At 34.4% G+C, this 12,978-nt stretch overlaps 1 protein-coding gene across 1 annotated transcript; it reads right to left on the reverse strand.

Annotated features, from left to right (window-relative positions):
• Window positions 1-982: 982 nt before the first annotated feature.
• LOC129242866 (zygotic gap protein knirps) lies at window positions 983-11,881 on the reverse strand. The gene is made up of 3 exons (XM_054879757.1): window positions 11,633-11,881; window positions 4,713-4,790; window positions 983-3,438 (listed from the first exon to the last, which is right to left on the reverse strand). Exons 2-3 carry the CDS (start codon window positions 4,788-4,790, stop codon window positions 1,858-1,860), a joined length of 1,659 nt encoding a protein of 552 aa, XP_054735732.1. The 5' UTR covers window positions 11,633-11,881; the 3' UTR covers window positions 983-1,857.
• Between the last annotated feature and the right edge of the window lie 1,097 nt (window positions 11,882-12,978).

Genomic DNA, 12,978 nt, shown 5'->3' on the forward strand with positions numbered 1-12,978 from the left:
ATGGCTGCCACCGTAGCCGAATGGGTTGGTGTATGACTGCCATTCAGGAGTTCGTAGATTCGAAGCTTCGTGCATAAAAGCGCAAATAACAGAAAAAGTGTCGCCTGGCTTTGACAAGCAACGGCAAACCTCCGAGTGTATTTCTGCCATGAAAGAGCTCCACATAAAAAATATTTGCTGCACGGAGTCGACTTAAAACTGTAGGTCGCTCCATCGAGCTAGACGATGAAGTTCACTGGGTGCTTCTTTCTTCGACAGCCTGGAGCAGTGCACCAACCTAAATCCCATCAATCCTCTCCATCACATCAACAGCTCTGGCTGACTGTAGATATCTGCCTGTTGGAGGTTTCATAATGGTTTCAAAACGTCCCTTTAGTGCTACTTGAGGAGTACCAGAGTCATACTTCAAGCATTTCACTTACCTACCAGCCTGTGAAATGAGAAAATCGCACTTGGTTGCAGTGATGTCAGCAACTACAAGCAACTCCAATGCAAAATTATTCACTCCAGGAAAATAGAAACAATTTTTTTTTTGAATTTGTAATATTCTGGTATATTTTTTTATTTCACTTTTAAAATTTGCTTAGAACTATTCATATAATTTATTTTATTTCTGCGCAGCAATAAACAAATAAATTCAATTCTAACTATTGAAAGACTAAAAACCAATAAAAGCTAAAAGTTTTGGACGTGCATAATATTTGTTTTCATATTTTTGATATTTCAATCTCGACAACTGAAAATAAAACTAAAACTAAAACGATTATGCATTTATGTGTGCATGTGTTTACGTATACATACATAGATACATATATATATAAATATATATAGACATATATTAATTAGTTATTTACAGTGAAGTCAAGCAGTAATAAATACAGAAGATGCGCGCGTGGACAAACATAATAAATAGAATTTTTTGTAAGCGCAAATATGAAAATTTACGAAAAAAAAACATAGTTATAGCATTTAAAACTTGGGGAATAGCTAACTATTTACAAAAATCTTCTAAGTTTACATTATATTAATTAAGAATTAATTGGTGGTGCTAATAAACAGTTTTTTCCGTTTCTATTTTCATTAAAAACTACCTAACTTTCATATACTTTTTGACAGATTATTTTTCTAACACTTCGCGTTTATCATATTTCCATATGTCCACATTTCACTAAAAACTAACATAACTTTTAAAAACATTTCCATTTAAATTTGCATTAATTAAATTAAAATCGACTAAATGCGACTAAATTGCCATTAAATTCAATTACAGTAGTAAATATATTTGGATTTGATTGTACACACACACACATGTTATTGTTATACATACATATGTAGTTGTTGTTTTGCGCTCATTTGTTTCTTCGTTTGCCGTCTAACAAGCGCCTGCATTGCATCGCCATCTCGCTTTAACTCATTTAAAATATCTAACTCGGTGCGATTTGAGTGTACTGTGTGCGCAAAGGAGAAAGAAGAGTGCGCTTGTGTATCTGCCTATGGTTTGGAAATGTCATCTAATACACTAATGGTAAGCTGTTACGACCGTTAGGTGAGCGTGAGCAATTCAAATATGTGTAGGCGTGCGAATTCGATCAAAGTGGTGTTGGAGAGCACACGTTGCCTTAAATCGCTATGTGTGAGTGTGTGCTCATTTGCATTTGAACAGTTGCACCGATCAAAAATCACAAAAACAAGCATGAACGAATAAAAATAACAACAACAAGAACGAATAATGACAGCTTTGTTGGCGGCGAGTGAGCTCCTCCCACAGCGCCTACTCTAAGCCACATTTGCACTGAGCGCCGGCGCCGAAAACACAATATACGAGTATGTATGTGCATATGCATACATATGCATGATCTACACGCATACGAAGATGCCGTGCAAGCTCGCCGCTGACGTCGTCGATGCTGTTGAACCCTGTGACGAGGCATAACCCACCGAGTTGTAACCCTCATCGATCATTTTCTGACGCTTACTTACTCCCACAGCGGCACCACTGCCATCAGACGAACTATCCGACTCGCAGCTTTGTTCACTATTAAACTGATAGAATTTACGACGTACATCAATCGCCGATGCTTCTTCTTCACTCAGTTCGCAATGCATATCGCAAACGCCACTACCCCTGCTGGTATTGCTGCTATGGGTCGAACCGTGCGACGTCGAGCTGACCGCTTTCATGCTCAAATCCATGGGGCAATCCTGCGCATCAGCAACATTACTGGCATTACGTAGTTGTGGGCTTGTGGCGCTAAAGCTCTCAGCACTAATGGAGCAGACGGAGACCGGAGAGAGTGATTGCATTTTAGCGGCGAAAGAGAGCGCTGCAGATTCGGCGACAGCGCTGGCTGTTGGTGTTGGAGAGCTAGGTTGGTGTGTTGGCGAACTAACTGAGTTGGGTGTAAGCGCAGAGGTAGGCACCGGGACGGAGAGTGTGTTGCTGAGTGTGGAGGTGGTGTGCGGTGTGGCACGTATTGCAATGGGGCTGTGTATTTGGTGGTGATGCAACTTTTGTTGTTGTGCTTGTTGCGCTTCTTGCACTTGGTGAACAGCACGCTGGTGTGTTTTTGTGGTCGCCATGATAGGTGAAGGCGAGTGCACATCCAATTCATCGTCCTCATCATCGTCGCCACCCGACACGCACAATTCCGGTGAGTGACGTGCTGATTGTTGTTGTTGTTGCTGTTCGCGAACACGCTGCTCCGCAGCCGTGGCGGCAATTTGTGGAGAATAACGATGCGCCGAATCGCCAGATTTAGCTGAATCGACAGACTGGCGGTGTTTATTGTACATTTCTGAACGGTAGGCAACATCAACAGCCGCTGCCGCAGCGAGGGCGGAATTTGGATGATAAGCGGCCGCAGCAGCGGCGGGGAAAAGTAGATGTGGTGGCAACTGGAAGGCAGACTGCGCTGAGCCCATGCTCGGTATTTGGTTCATCATGAAGAAGGGCAGCGTACCAGCAGCATCGGCGGCAGGATGACGTGTAGACATAAAAGGTGCAGTCTGTGCCATCATTTCAGGCAAATGGTAACCAGGATAGCCGAGTAAGCCGCCGGCGGCAGCCATGTGTGGATTAAGCGAATGTATGTGTTGTTTGGCTGCCGTAGCAGCAGCGGCGGCGGCCGCGCTGGCCATATCAACGAAACCAGCGGCATTTTGCGTTGTGACTTGATTGCCGCCGGCAGCAGCAGCAGCTGCGGCCTTATTCGCTGCATCAATGGCTTGCTGTTGCTGTTCCTGCAGCAAGCAGTGTATCTTGAACCAGTTGGAGCGGCGACCATAGCGAGAACCACCTTTTGACATGCCCACCGTGAAGCATTTGCGTAGGCGGCAGGCTTTGCAGGTGGTGCGATTCTTTTTATCAATCACGCAGTTGCCATTGTTCTTACACTCGCTAATCGATGTGATATTATTGTAGGAGCGTCCGAAGAACGACTGTGGAGAAGAGAAGACAATTTTTGAATAATTAATGGATATTGTAAATTCTTGTGGTGATTTTTTTTTTCAAATTATTTTTTTCTCTTTGTAATTACAATTTTTTTGTATATCATTTAAGTGAATTTTGTAATTTAAATACTTTTTTTTTTAATTGAAAGCAGGAACAATTTTGACTCAAAGATTTTTTATTTATTATTTTAACTTCCGTTGGGCGTAAAATATACATCCTTTTTTTGTAACAAGAATAGGTGCGGTGTATGAAATTGATAAAAAAAATAAGTTAGTACAGGTGGCGCAAAATTAATCATCTTATAGGAAGTTTTGTGATGTTTGCAAATGACAAGGTAGCGCAAAATTAATAATTCTATCGAAAGATTTATGATTTTTGCAAATGGAAAAGTGGCGCAAATTAATCATCCTATCGGAAGATTTATAATTTTTGCAAATGGAAAAGTGGCGCAAAATTAATCACTTTATCGGTAGATTCATAATTTTTGCAAACGGCGTCGCACGCCCATCATATTTCACAATATGAATTAGACAGCTGTAGTACACAAATAGAGGAGTAATGCAGCACGTAAAGGTCAAAATAAATATTTCCATCAATCAAGATAATTTTGTTTTTTAGTTTAGTACAAAAATGCATTATTATGAGAATTTGTGATTAAATTTGCGCCACCTTGTACTATTATTTATTTATAACCAAAATTATGGTTTTATGAACAAAAAACATTTTGTGTTTTTTTTAAGATTTTTTTAGATTTAAAATATGAGGGAAAAATGTTCTGAAAATATTTAAAAGCCGAAGAAGGTTTAAGAATTGATAAAACATAATAACTGGCTAGTAGCTGTGGAAGGTTAAGTTTAAGTTTTACTTCTCTTCCCGTGAAGAGTGTAGCTTCCGTGGACTTTGAAATTAAAATTATTTTTATTTATTATATATTTTTTATTATTATTTTTTTTTTTTTTGAGGAAATAGATTTGAAGAATTATACTTTTAACAGATATTTTTTTGAATTGCAGGCAGTATTGTATTTGAGATTCAAATCCGCTTTCCTAGTCAGCTGTTAGTTATATTCGAGTTTTCGATTGCTCTTTAAATTTACGCGTGTTTTTTAACTTCAGTTGCTGTCTTAGATTTTTGCACACATTTTTTCTTGCAACATATGCAGTTTTGTTGTTTTATTTAATAACAATAATAATTTTCGGTTATTATTTTCGATTCACTTCATTCTTCTTCTTACTTTCTACTTGTTTTTCATGGTACTTACCTTACAGCCCTCGCATGTGAAGGCGCCAAAATGGAAACCGGCGGCTGGTTCACCGCAGACTTTGCATATCTGATTCATCTGTAAATGAAAGGAATGAAGAAATTTTGTTAGAATTAAAAAATAATTAATTAAAAAGAAATGATCGATTAAAAAAATAATATATAAAAAAAAAATAATATATTAAAAAATAATAAACTTTAAGAAAAAATTTAAATTTAAAAAAAAAATGTAAATAAAAAAAAATTTTTTTTTTAATTATAATTTTTTTTATGAAAAATAAAAGTATTTTTAGAGTTTTAACTAGAGAACAACTAAACATCGATTTTCAAGGCTGAACCGCACTTTGGCCTATTTCTGCCGAAGCCGTGCCGAAACCCAACCGAACATTTTAAAGGGTACAGGTAAAAAACAAGCTAAGGTTTTAAAAATATATAGCATATTTTTTTTTTCAATAAAAAAGCAACACAGGCACGCAAGTCTTCATCACATTAATTTCTGCTCAAAACGTGTCTGCTCATGCTATTAAAAATTACAAAAATAAAAATCATTTTATATGCGTACATGGCGCTTACGAGCCGTTGTTGTGTATCTTCTACTATTTATGGCTTGCGCCTCTATGTTTCACTACAAATGCAGGCACCTACAGTTTTAAGCCTCCTCCGAACGGCAGATGGTTTCTTTTTATGAGCAGCTTTTTTTCATGGAAGAGCAACACTCGTAGGTTTTCCATTGCCTGCCGAGAGGCAACCGATAGGAACAATTGCCCACTAACCCGACTCGATGTCGGAGCAGCTGATATTTCCATGAAATTTTAAAAAATATAGAAATTTAAAAAATGTTGAGAAATATTCAACCAAACATCGGCTGATTTGTAACGGAAGCCGAATGTTTTAACAAAAAAAATTTTATTTAAAAACTAATTAACCAGACTCGATGTCCGAGCAGTTGATATTTCTAAATAATTTTCAAAAATATCGAAATTTAAAAAATTTTGAAAAACTAAAATTAAAAAAAAAAACAATGTGGAGAAGTATTCGTCCAGATTCAGCTGGTTTTTAGACGAAGCCGAACCGAAACCGAACTGCAAGTTCTTTACCGAACATGGCGGCGGCTGAAGCTTGGTATTTATCCGCTTTTGACTTTCACATTCTCAGCACAAATTAAAGTATTGTTGGTTTTAAACTTTTTTAGCACTTCCATCAGTTCAGTTATTTTAGATGCGCCTATTTCTTGCTTTTTTTTTTTAATTTAAAACTAATAATTTTTTAATATTTTTCTGTCACTACGTCGTTTTTACTTTTCATGTCACTCTTATTAACACTTCTCTCTTCCTTTTATAGTTCAATAGTATTGTATTTTACAGCTGAACCTACCATATTCAAGCCCACATCGGGCATGCACACTTCCATCATTTCAGTCATTTTAGATGCGCCTATTTTTTGCACTTTCAGATAATTTTGTTTTTTAAATATTAAAAAAAAAAAATTTTTATGTCGAAAAATTTTAAATTTTTTTTTATGTAAAATTTTTTTTGTTTTTTCCTAATTTAAGAATGTTTTTTTTTTTAATTTTTTCAGTCACTTTGTCATTTATACAGCGCTGCTGTTCGTTGTTCTGTTACTTCTGACGTTAGACGTGTAAATGCTGCCCTGGCTTAACTCGTCCTTTTTTTTATAGGCGATCCTCAAAAAGGAGTGCAAGTGCTACTGCAATGGTGTGCAAAGAAATGGTCATGCCAATTAGCGATAAACACAAAAATATGCACAAACCGCGCAATTTGCTACCTGCTCTGTTGAATTGCAGATAATAGTTTTTTGGAAGAAGCATCAGAAAGCATCAAATTGCATGCAAAAAAATTATTTAAAACTTACTTATGGCAGGTATAAAAATATGAGGGCTTATGAGAAACAATAACTCACCGCCATATGGAGAGGAGGTTACGATTACTTATTCTGTTAGTCGGTCTGTTTAGTGTTGCTCATTATTTCCCTTTATTATTGTTTTAATTGTCAATGCCATCAATTTTATTGTTGTAGTTGTTGTTGACATTGTTTTCTTTATTTGTTTGTTTTTCTTTTGTTTGTTCTAAGTGAGTAAAGGAAATTGCAAAACATGCGCTCTGTAAGCGCAGTCTCTCTCTCTCTCTCTCTCAGCCAGCTGAACTTAGTTGTAATATTCGCTGCTACAAAATGTAGTGCAACTCTAGACAGTCCCTAAGAATTATGCCAAATTATAAATTCCTATTTCTGGCGCAAAAACTGGCATTCAGTTGCCGTACCACACCAATTCATGCGTATTTATTGTCTTTTAGTAGCTGTCATCAGTTCCTTTAAAACCTTTTGTTTTTTTCGCAATTTTGCACGCTTCACTGTTTGCCATTCGAGGTAGACGTAACCTTGAAGCGCGTGCGCTATTTTGAGCATTACGCAGCGGGTGTTTTGTCACTAAAAAATATATGACTAGGTTTTTGGTTGATTCTAACTGCACTGCTTAGTTTTTTAGGCAGCAAAAAGTGATCGATCGTTCACTGAAGTGTTGCGAATTTTTTTAATATTTTCCTTTCTACAGTTTTTGGCAATCGGATTCTACCTTATTTTTTTCTTTTTTTGTTTTTTGGTTTAACTGAAATGTTGTGTTTTTTAGCGTTGATTTTTTACAAGTAATCTGCTATCTGCTAGAGCATGACTTTCCCTAGAATGTGAGGCAGGCGTGAAAATGTGATTTTTCTTAGTTAATGTTGGCGATGTTGCGCGCTGGCTGGTGATTGAGTGGAAAACAATCAAATTTGGAAAAAATAAATAAATAAAAAAGTACACGTCCATGCATTGGAGCACACATGCATGTGTAGTAGTGCCATTTTTTATGCTCTGCGAAGAGATTGAAGTTACAAAACAAAGGTCTGTAAAAAACAACAGGACATCTGTAGTGAAAAAAATGCTTGACTCCTTGAGAACTAAAGTATGAATGTTGACGAACGAACGAAGAAGCGGCATGCGTTTATTTGCTCATAGCTCTTAAAAGAAACAATTGCTCAGCGCATTGCGCTATTTTGAAGGGAATGCAGTGGAATGAAATGGCGAAGGTTTTCCCGGATCACTTTTTTTGAACACTTTGGTTGGGCACCCGGTTCTGCCTTTTTCGTGCTGTTCGAGCATACTTTTTAAAAGGTTATATCCATAAATCGATAGGAAATCGGAGCGCCCGAGTGCCCTTTGTTAATTGTTGAATAACTCAAAAACTATTTGTCGGATTCACTTCAAATTTTCGCAAAATATTTTTAAGATATTATACTTAAAGAAAATGTAAGGTAAAAGATGAATCGTCTTACAAAAGTGGTATTAAAATTTTAGAGCGGCGCTTGAATGATTGCCTTGTTTTTCATGGAAATTGCATTAATGATTAAAGCTAATTCTGAACAAAAAAAACATGTCTTCTTTGTTAGGCCCTGGCCCTTTTCGGCCCATGTGTTATGTAGAACTTCACCGCCCACTGAAAACTACTGCAACAAATACTTTTTAACTCACGATAAAATAAATATTGCCGCAGCACTGGACATATCTGGTAGAACCCTGTTTCTTCAGTCTGAGCTATTGGTGGTAAATAAAGTTTATTTTTACATATGAATACGAGCACTAGGAGAGAGTGAATTTTTTTTTGTAATTTTTTTTTGAGAGGCCTGCAGAAAGTTGAATTTCTACATCATAGTTAAGCAGAAAAATATAATTTGCCTCGTTGTATGTTCAGAAGCGTCTACGGCACCACAAATTTTTGGAAAAAAAATTATAATCTATATATATAAAAAGAAGTTACATTTCCTTGGTAATCTTATAACTCAAGAACCGCCGAACCGATTAACACAAAAATTTCAGAGTTCTTTTCTATCTTTGAGGAGGTAGTTTGTGTGAAGTTTGATTGAAATCGGTGCAGCCGTTCCTGACATTTTATGTGAGTAATGGTTTCCTCTCATACGAAATGCCTGTATGGGGAAAACAACAACAAATACACGGCCGCTTATGAGCGTTTCTGTTGTACTGTTGTGGTTGTAAGTGTTGTGTGTTGTATTATGTTAATATTAATTTTGGACGAAAATATAATAAAACTGGAGCATTCAAGGAACTGGAAAAACATTTTTAACTTTATTTATTTTAGCATAATTTATTTAGCGTAAAAAATTGAAATGGAAATTAAAGAATCAAAGTTTAATTACAAGTTTTTATCGGCTCTTTCACCTTACCTGTATATAGGTGACCACCACAATCAAATTTTAAAAAAGTACAGAAAAGGCTATTGTGACATCTTTAGAAAGTATGTTGAATGAAAAAAATCAACTAATTAACTGTTTAAACATTTTACGAGTTCTATAAAGAAAACTTAATATGCAAAATTTCTTGCGATATAAAGAAAACATTTTATGTATGGTGGTGCGAAGCCCACTGGGAAATGCCAGTAATAAATAAATAAAAATTATAAAAATAAATAAAAAAATTATAATAAATAAAAAAGTTTATAATAATAAATAAAAAAATTATAATCATAAATAAAAAAATTATAATAATAAATAAAAAAAATTATAATAATAAATAAAAAAAAAATTATAATCATAAATAAAAAAATTATAATAATAAATAAAAAAAATATATAATATAATAAATAAAAAAAATTATAACAATAAATAAAAAAAAAATTATAATAATAAATAAAAAAATTATAATAATAAATAAAAAATAATAATAATATAATAATAAATAAAATTGAAGCTTATCATTTTTACTTATACATTTATATTCACTTTAGTTTGTTGTTAGGGTTTAAATTGATGCCAAATCATTTTCGTGGCCTTCTAAGCTAACTTTTAATTCTATTCTAACTCCAGTTGGTGACGTCAAATGACTTTCCGGTACGAGTTTGCATTATACCATTAGAAAAAAAATATTAAAAAAACAATTTCGTTAGAAAAAAATATTCAAAAAAAAATTTCCGTCCACTATTAGAAAAAAAATTTCCGCTTACCATTAGAAAAAAATTCCAAACAAATTTCCCGCTACAATCGCTTTACCTTAATAAACAGCTATTTCTTTTCACACACCTCGGAAAAGTTATAGTTAAACGAGGCAATCCCTAAGCACCTATACCATATAATACGGCAATTTTGAAAAACTAAAACAGAGAACTAATTTTGTATGTATGCGTAGAGCAGAAGCCTCGACTACCTGCGCTGGCTGCCCTAGTTTCTACAAAAACAATTTGAATTTAATAGCTGCAACGCAGACAAAACCATGAAACCGCAAGTGTGCTAAAGAAACAATTGAAAGATGCAGAGCCGGAGTGAAATTGGTGCGCAAGGATTTTCGACAAAACAATGGGAGTTACAAGAACTGTAACCTTTGTAGGGGACACAAATGCCCAACTTATATGCAAATACTATAAATATTACGTTAAATAAATATGCTTGGAGCAATGAAAACATGGTCTTAAATGTTGAAAGGTCGTAGCTAATGAAAGGTGTAGAAAAAAAAAGTCTGCTATATTTACGGATGCCGTCATTTTGACGAATTTTCGATTTAATGCTTAAAGAATTCTGAATATGCAAATATTATTTTAAGGGTTTAGGTATATAAACTTAGAAGGCCGACAAAAAGCGAACTTTCCCGAATTTTTTCTGAGAAAATTTTTAAATTTACGTACTGCTTTTTCATTATATAATGCGGGGAATAAATATTTTTATATATTTTCGCTAGAACAGATTTATTTTATTATTTCTAGAGGTGGTACACCGGTTTTTAGGGGAATCCGTCAATTTAACGGCTTTATTATTACTTATAAAATAGCTAAAAATAATGAAAATGGAATAGTAATGAATAATAAACAACAATATGAAGCACATAACGGCTGTTTTGTAGTAAGTAGATGAGCAATAAAGTTTGAGCCAAAAAGTTTTAAGGAAAAATAACTTCAATTCATTGGCTAATGGGGGAAATTCAAATGCACGAAAATCTTGCCAAATTGGGTTTTGTAAGGAAAATAGGTCTATAAATCTAACTACATATAAAATTATCGCTTACACCCGTTTTGGGTGTTTCGCCGAGCTCCTCCTCCTATTTGTGGCGTACGTCTAGATGTTGTTCCACAAATGAAGGGACCTACGGTTTCAAGCCGACTACGTACGGCAGGTATTTCTGTTTTTATGAGGAGCCTTTTCATGACAGAAATATTCTCGTAGGTTTTTGTTTTTGCCTACCGAGGGGCGAGCGCTCGTACACCCAAGTTAAAGTATAGATAAAGACAGTAAATAGAAATGTATAACTTTTTAATAAAAAATTTACAAAAAAATTCCAAATTCAAAGAGACGGTCTTCAGTAAAAAAAGGCTACAGTCAATGCGCGCAAATATATGCTTTTGTTTTAATTGCACTAATTTAAGAAATGAAATTAACTCGGATTATTCGACACAGAAAAGAAAGAGTAGCAATAAAATAATTCGAGGAAACGCGCAAGTGGCGTTATAACAAGAGCCGATATGGAAAATATGCCAACAGGTTGCGAACTTTGACTGAGTTAAGGTAGCTGGAACTTAGAGTGAACTGGTAGTAGAAAACAGTAGTAGTAAAAAATAGAAATATGGAAATCAATTACTATAAACTGTCGATCTTTGTTTATAGGTTTTGACATTTTAGGAACTGAAAACCAAATCCATTGTGTCCAATTTTTTTTATCTCTATTATTTGTTAGCTCTAATTTCTGGATCTCCATTATTTGTTAGCTCCAATTTTGTTGATCTCTATATATCTCCATAACAAATGTTAACTCTAATTTTTTAGAGCTACCTGCTTAATATTTGACTAATTGACAAAATGCGCTTGCGCAAATCTGCTTATACTCGTATGTAACATGAAAAGATAAATAAAGCACAGCGGCACTTACCTTGAAGCACTAAGTATTTGGTATTCTTCTATGTAAGAATGTGGCTTTGTTAGCTGTTAGCGAGGCTCACGCACTAATCAGCTGTTTTCAAAATTTTTGTGTAGTATTTTTGTTTTTGTTGAATTTGAAATGGCACTTTGCGCAATGAAAATATTTTCTAAAAGCGCGAACAGTTTTTATTGCACAATTATTTATATGATTTTTTTTTATTAAAAAGTACTTTTTCCACAAACAGTTCAAATATTCTATTTTTGCATAGGCGTTCAGTTTTTTATTTTATTTTTTATTTATTAATAATATTTTTAAAATACGAAATTATTATTAAAACTCTTTCATCACTTTTCCATTTGAGCATTTCAATCACTAGTCCGTCTTTTTATTTCAATTAATTCAAATTAATCAGAGTTTATGTGTTTTTTTTCTCTTCTCCTCAATTGTGCTTCTGCTTCTTCGTTTTCCTCGTTTGATAAAAAAAAATCAAATGAAAAACAAGTCTCTAAAGTTGTTTACCCCGTTTTTACGACGCTCTTACTTCGCGCGCTGCACGTTTTCTACGCTTCGACAACTGGCAGACAACTGAGTTGAAGTGCCTTTCAATGTCTTACAAGAAGCATATTTTTATTCGAGCTCACGCTTATATCATTACTGCTACCCCATAAAAAAGTAAGCACTAAAGTCAACTCGAAACACAGTCAGAAGAGTGGCTGCTGCCACAAAAGTCAGTAAGCAGAGACAGAGACACATGTACCCAATTGGAAGAAAAACAAACGACTTGATCACAATACTCGTGCACACATCCGCAATCAAAATCGTGGCCAGGTGAGCGAATGAGCTCTGTGGTAATGATTGCAGTGATCGCTGTGAAAAGAGCAACAGCAACGTCGGCTGCTGCTGAGCCATTGTGGCAGCGGCGCTTGCAGAATCAAGCAGCACTTGGCAGAGGCGCAGTGTCGATGTTAGCGGAGTGCCCGTTAGCTGGAAAGCATTGGTAAATTAACAGTTCCAATTGTGACTGTTTCTTATTTACAGTACTGCTGTTGGAAATTTAGCTGTTAAAATTGTCAAACATTTAAATAAACATGAAAGATAAAAAAAATAAAGAAATATAAGAAAATATATTATATAAAAAATATTAAAAAATATAAAAAATTAAAAAAAAAATATAACAAAATATAAAAAATATATAAAATATAAAAAATCATTTAAACCAACATAAAAGATATTAAAAATATTAAAAAATATAACAAAGTATAGAAAATATAAAAAAATATAACAAAATATAAAATGTATTAAACATAAAAAACATTTAAATAAACATAAAAGATAAAAAAGTATAAAAATATAAA

The sequence above is a fragment of the Anastrepha obliqua genome, chromosome 3, assembly GCF_027943255.1.
Source record: "Anastrepha obliqua isolate idAnaObli1 chromosome 3, idAnaObli1_1.0, whole genome shotgun sequence".
Lineage (NCBI taxonomy): Eukaryota > Metazoa > Arthropoda > Insecta > Diptera > Tephritidae > Anastrepha > Anastrepha obliqua.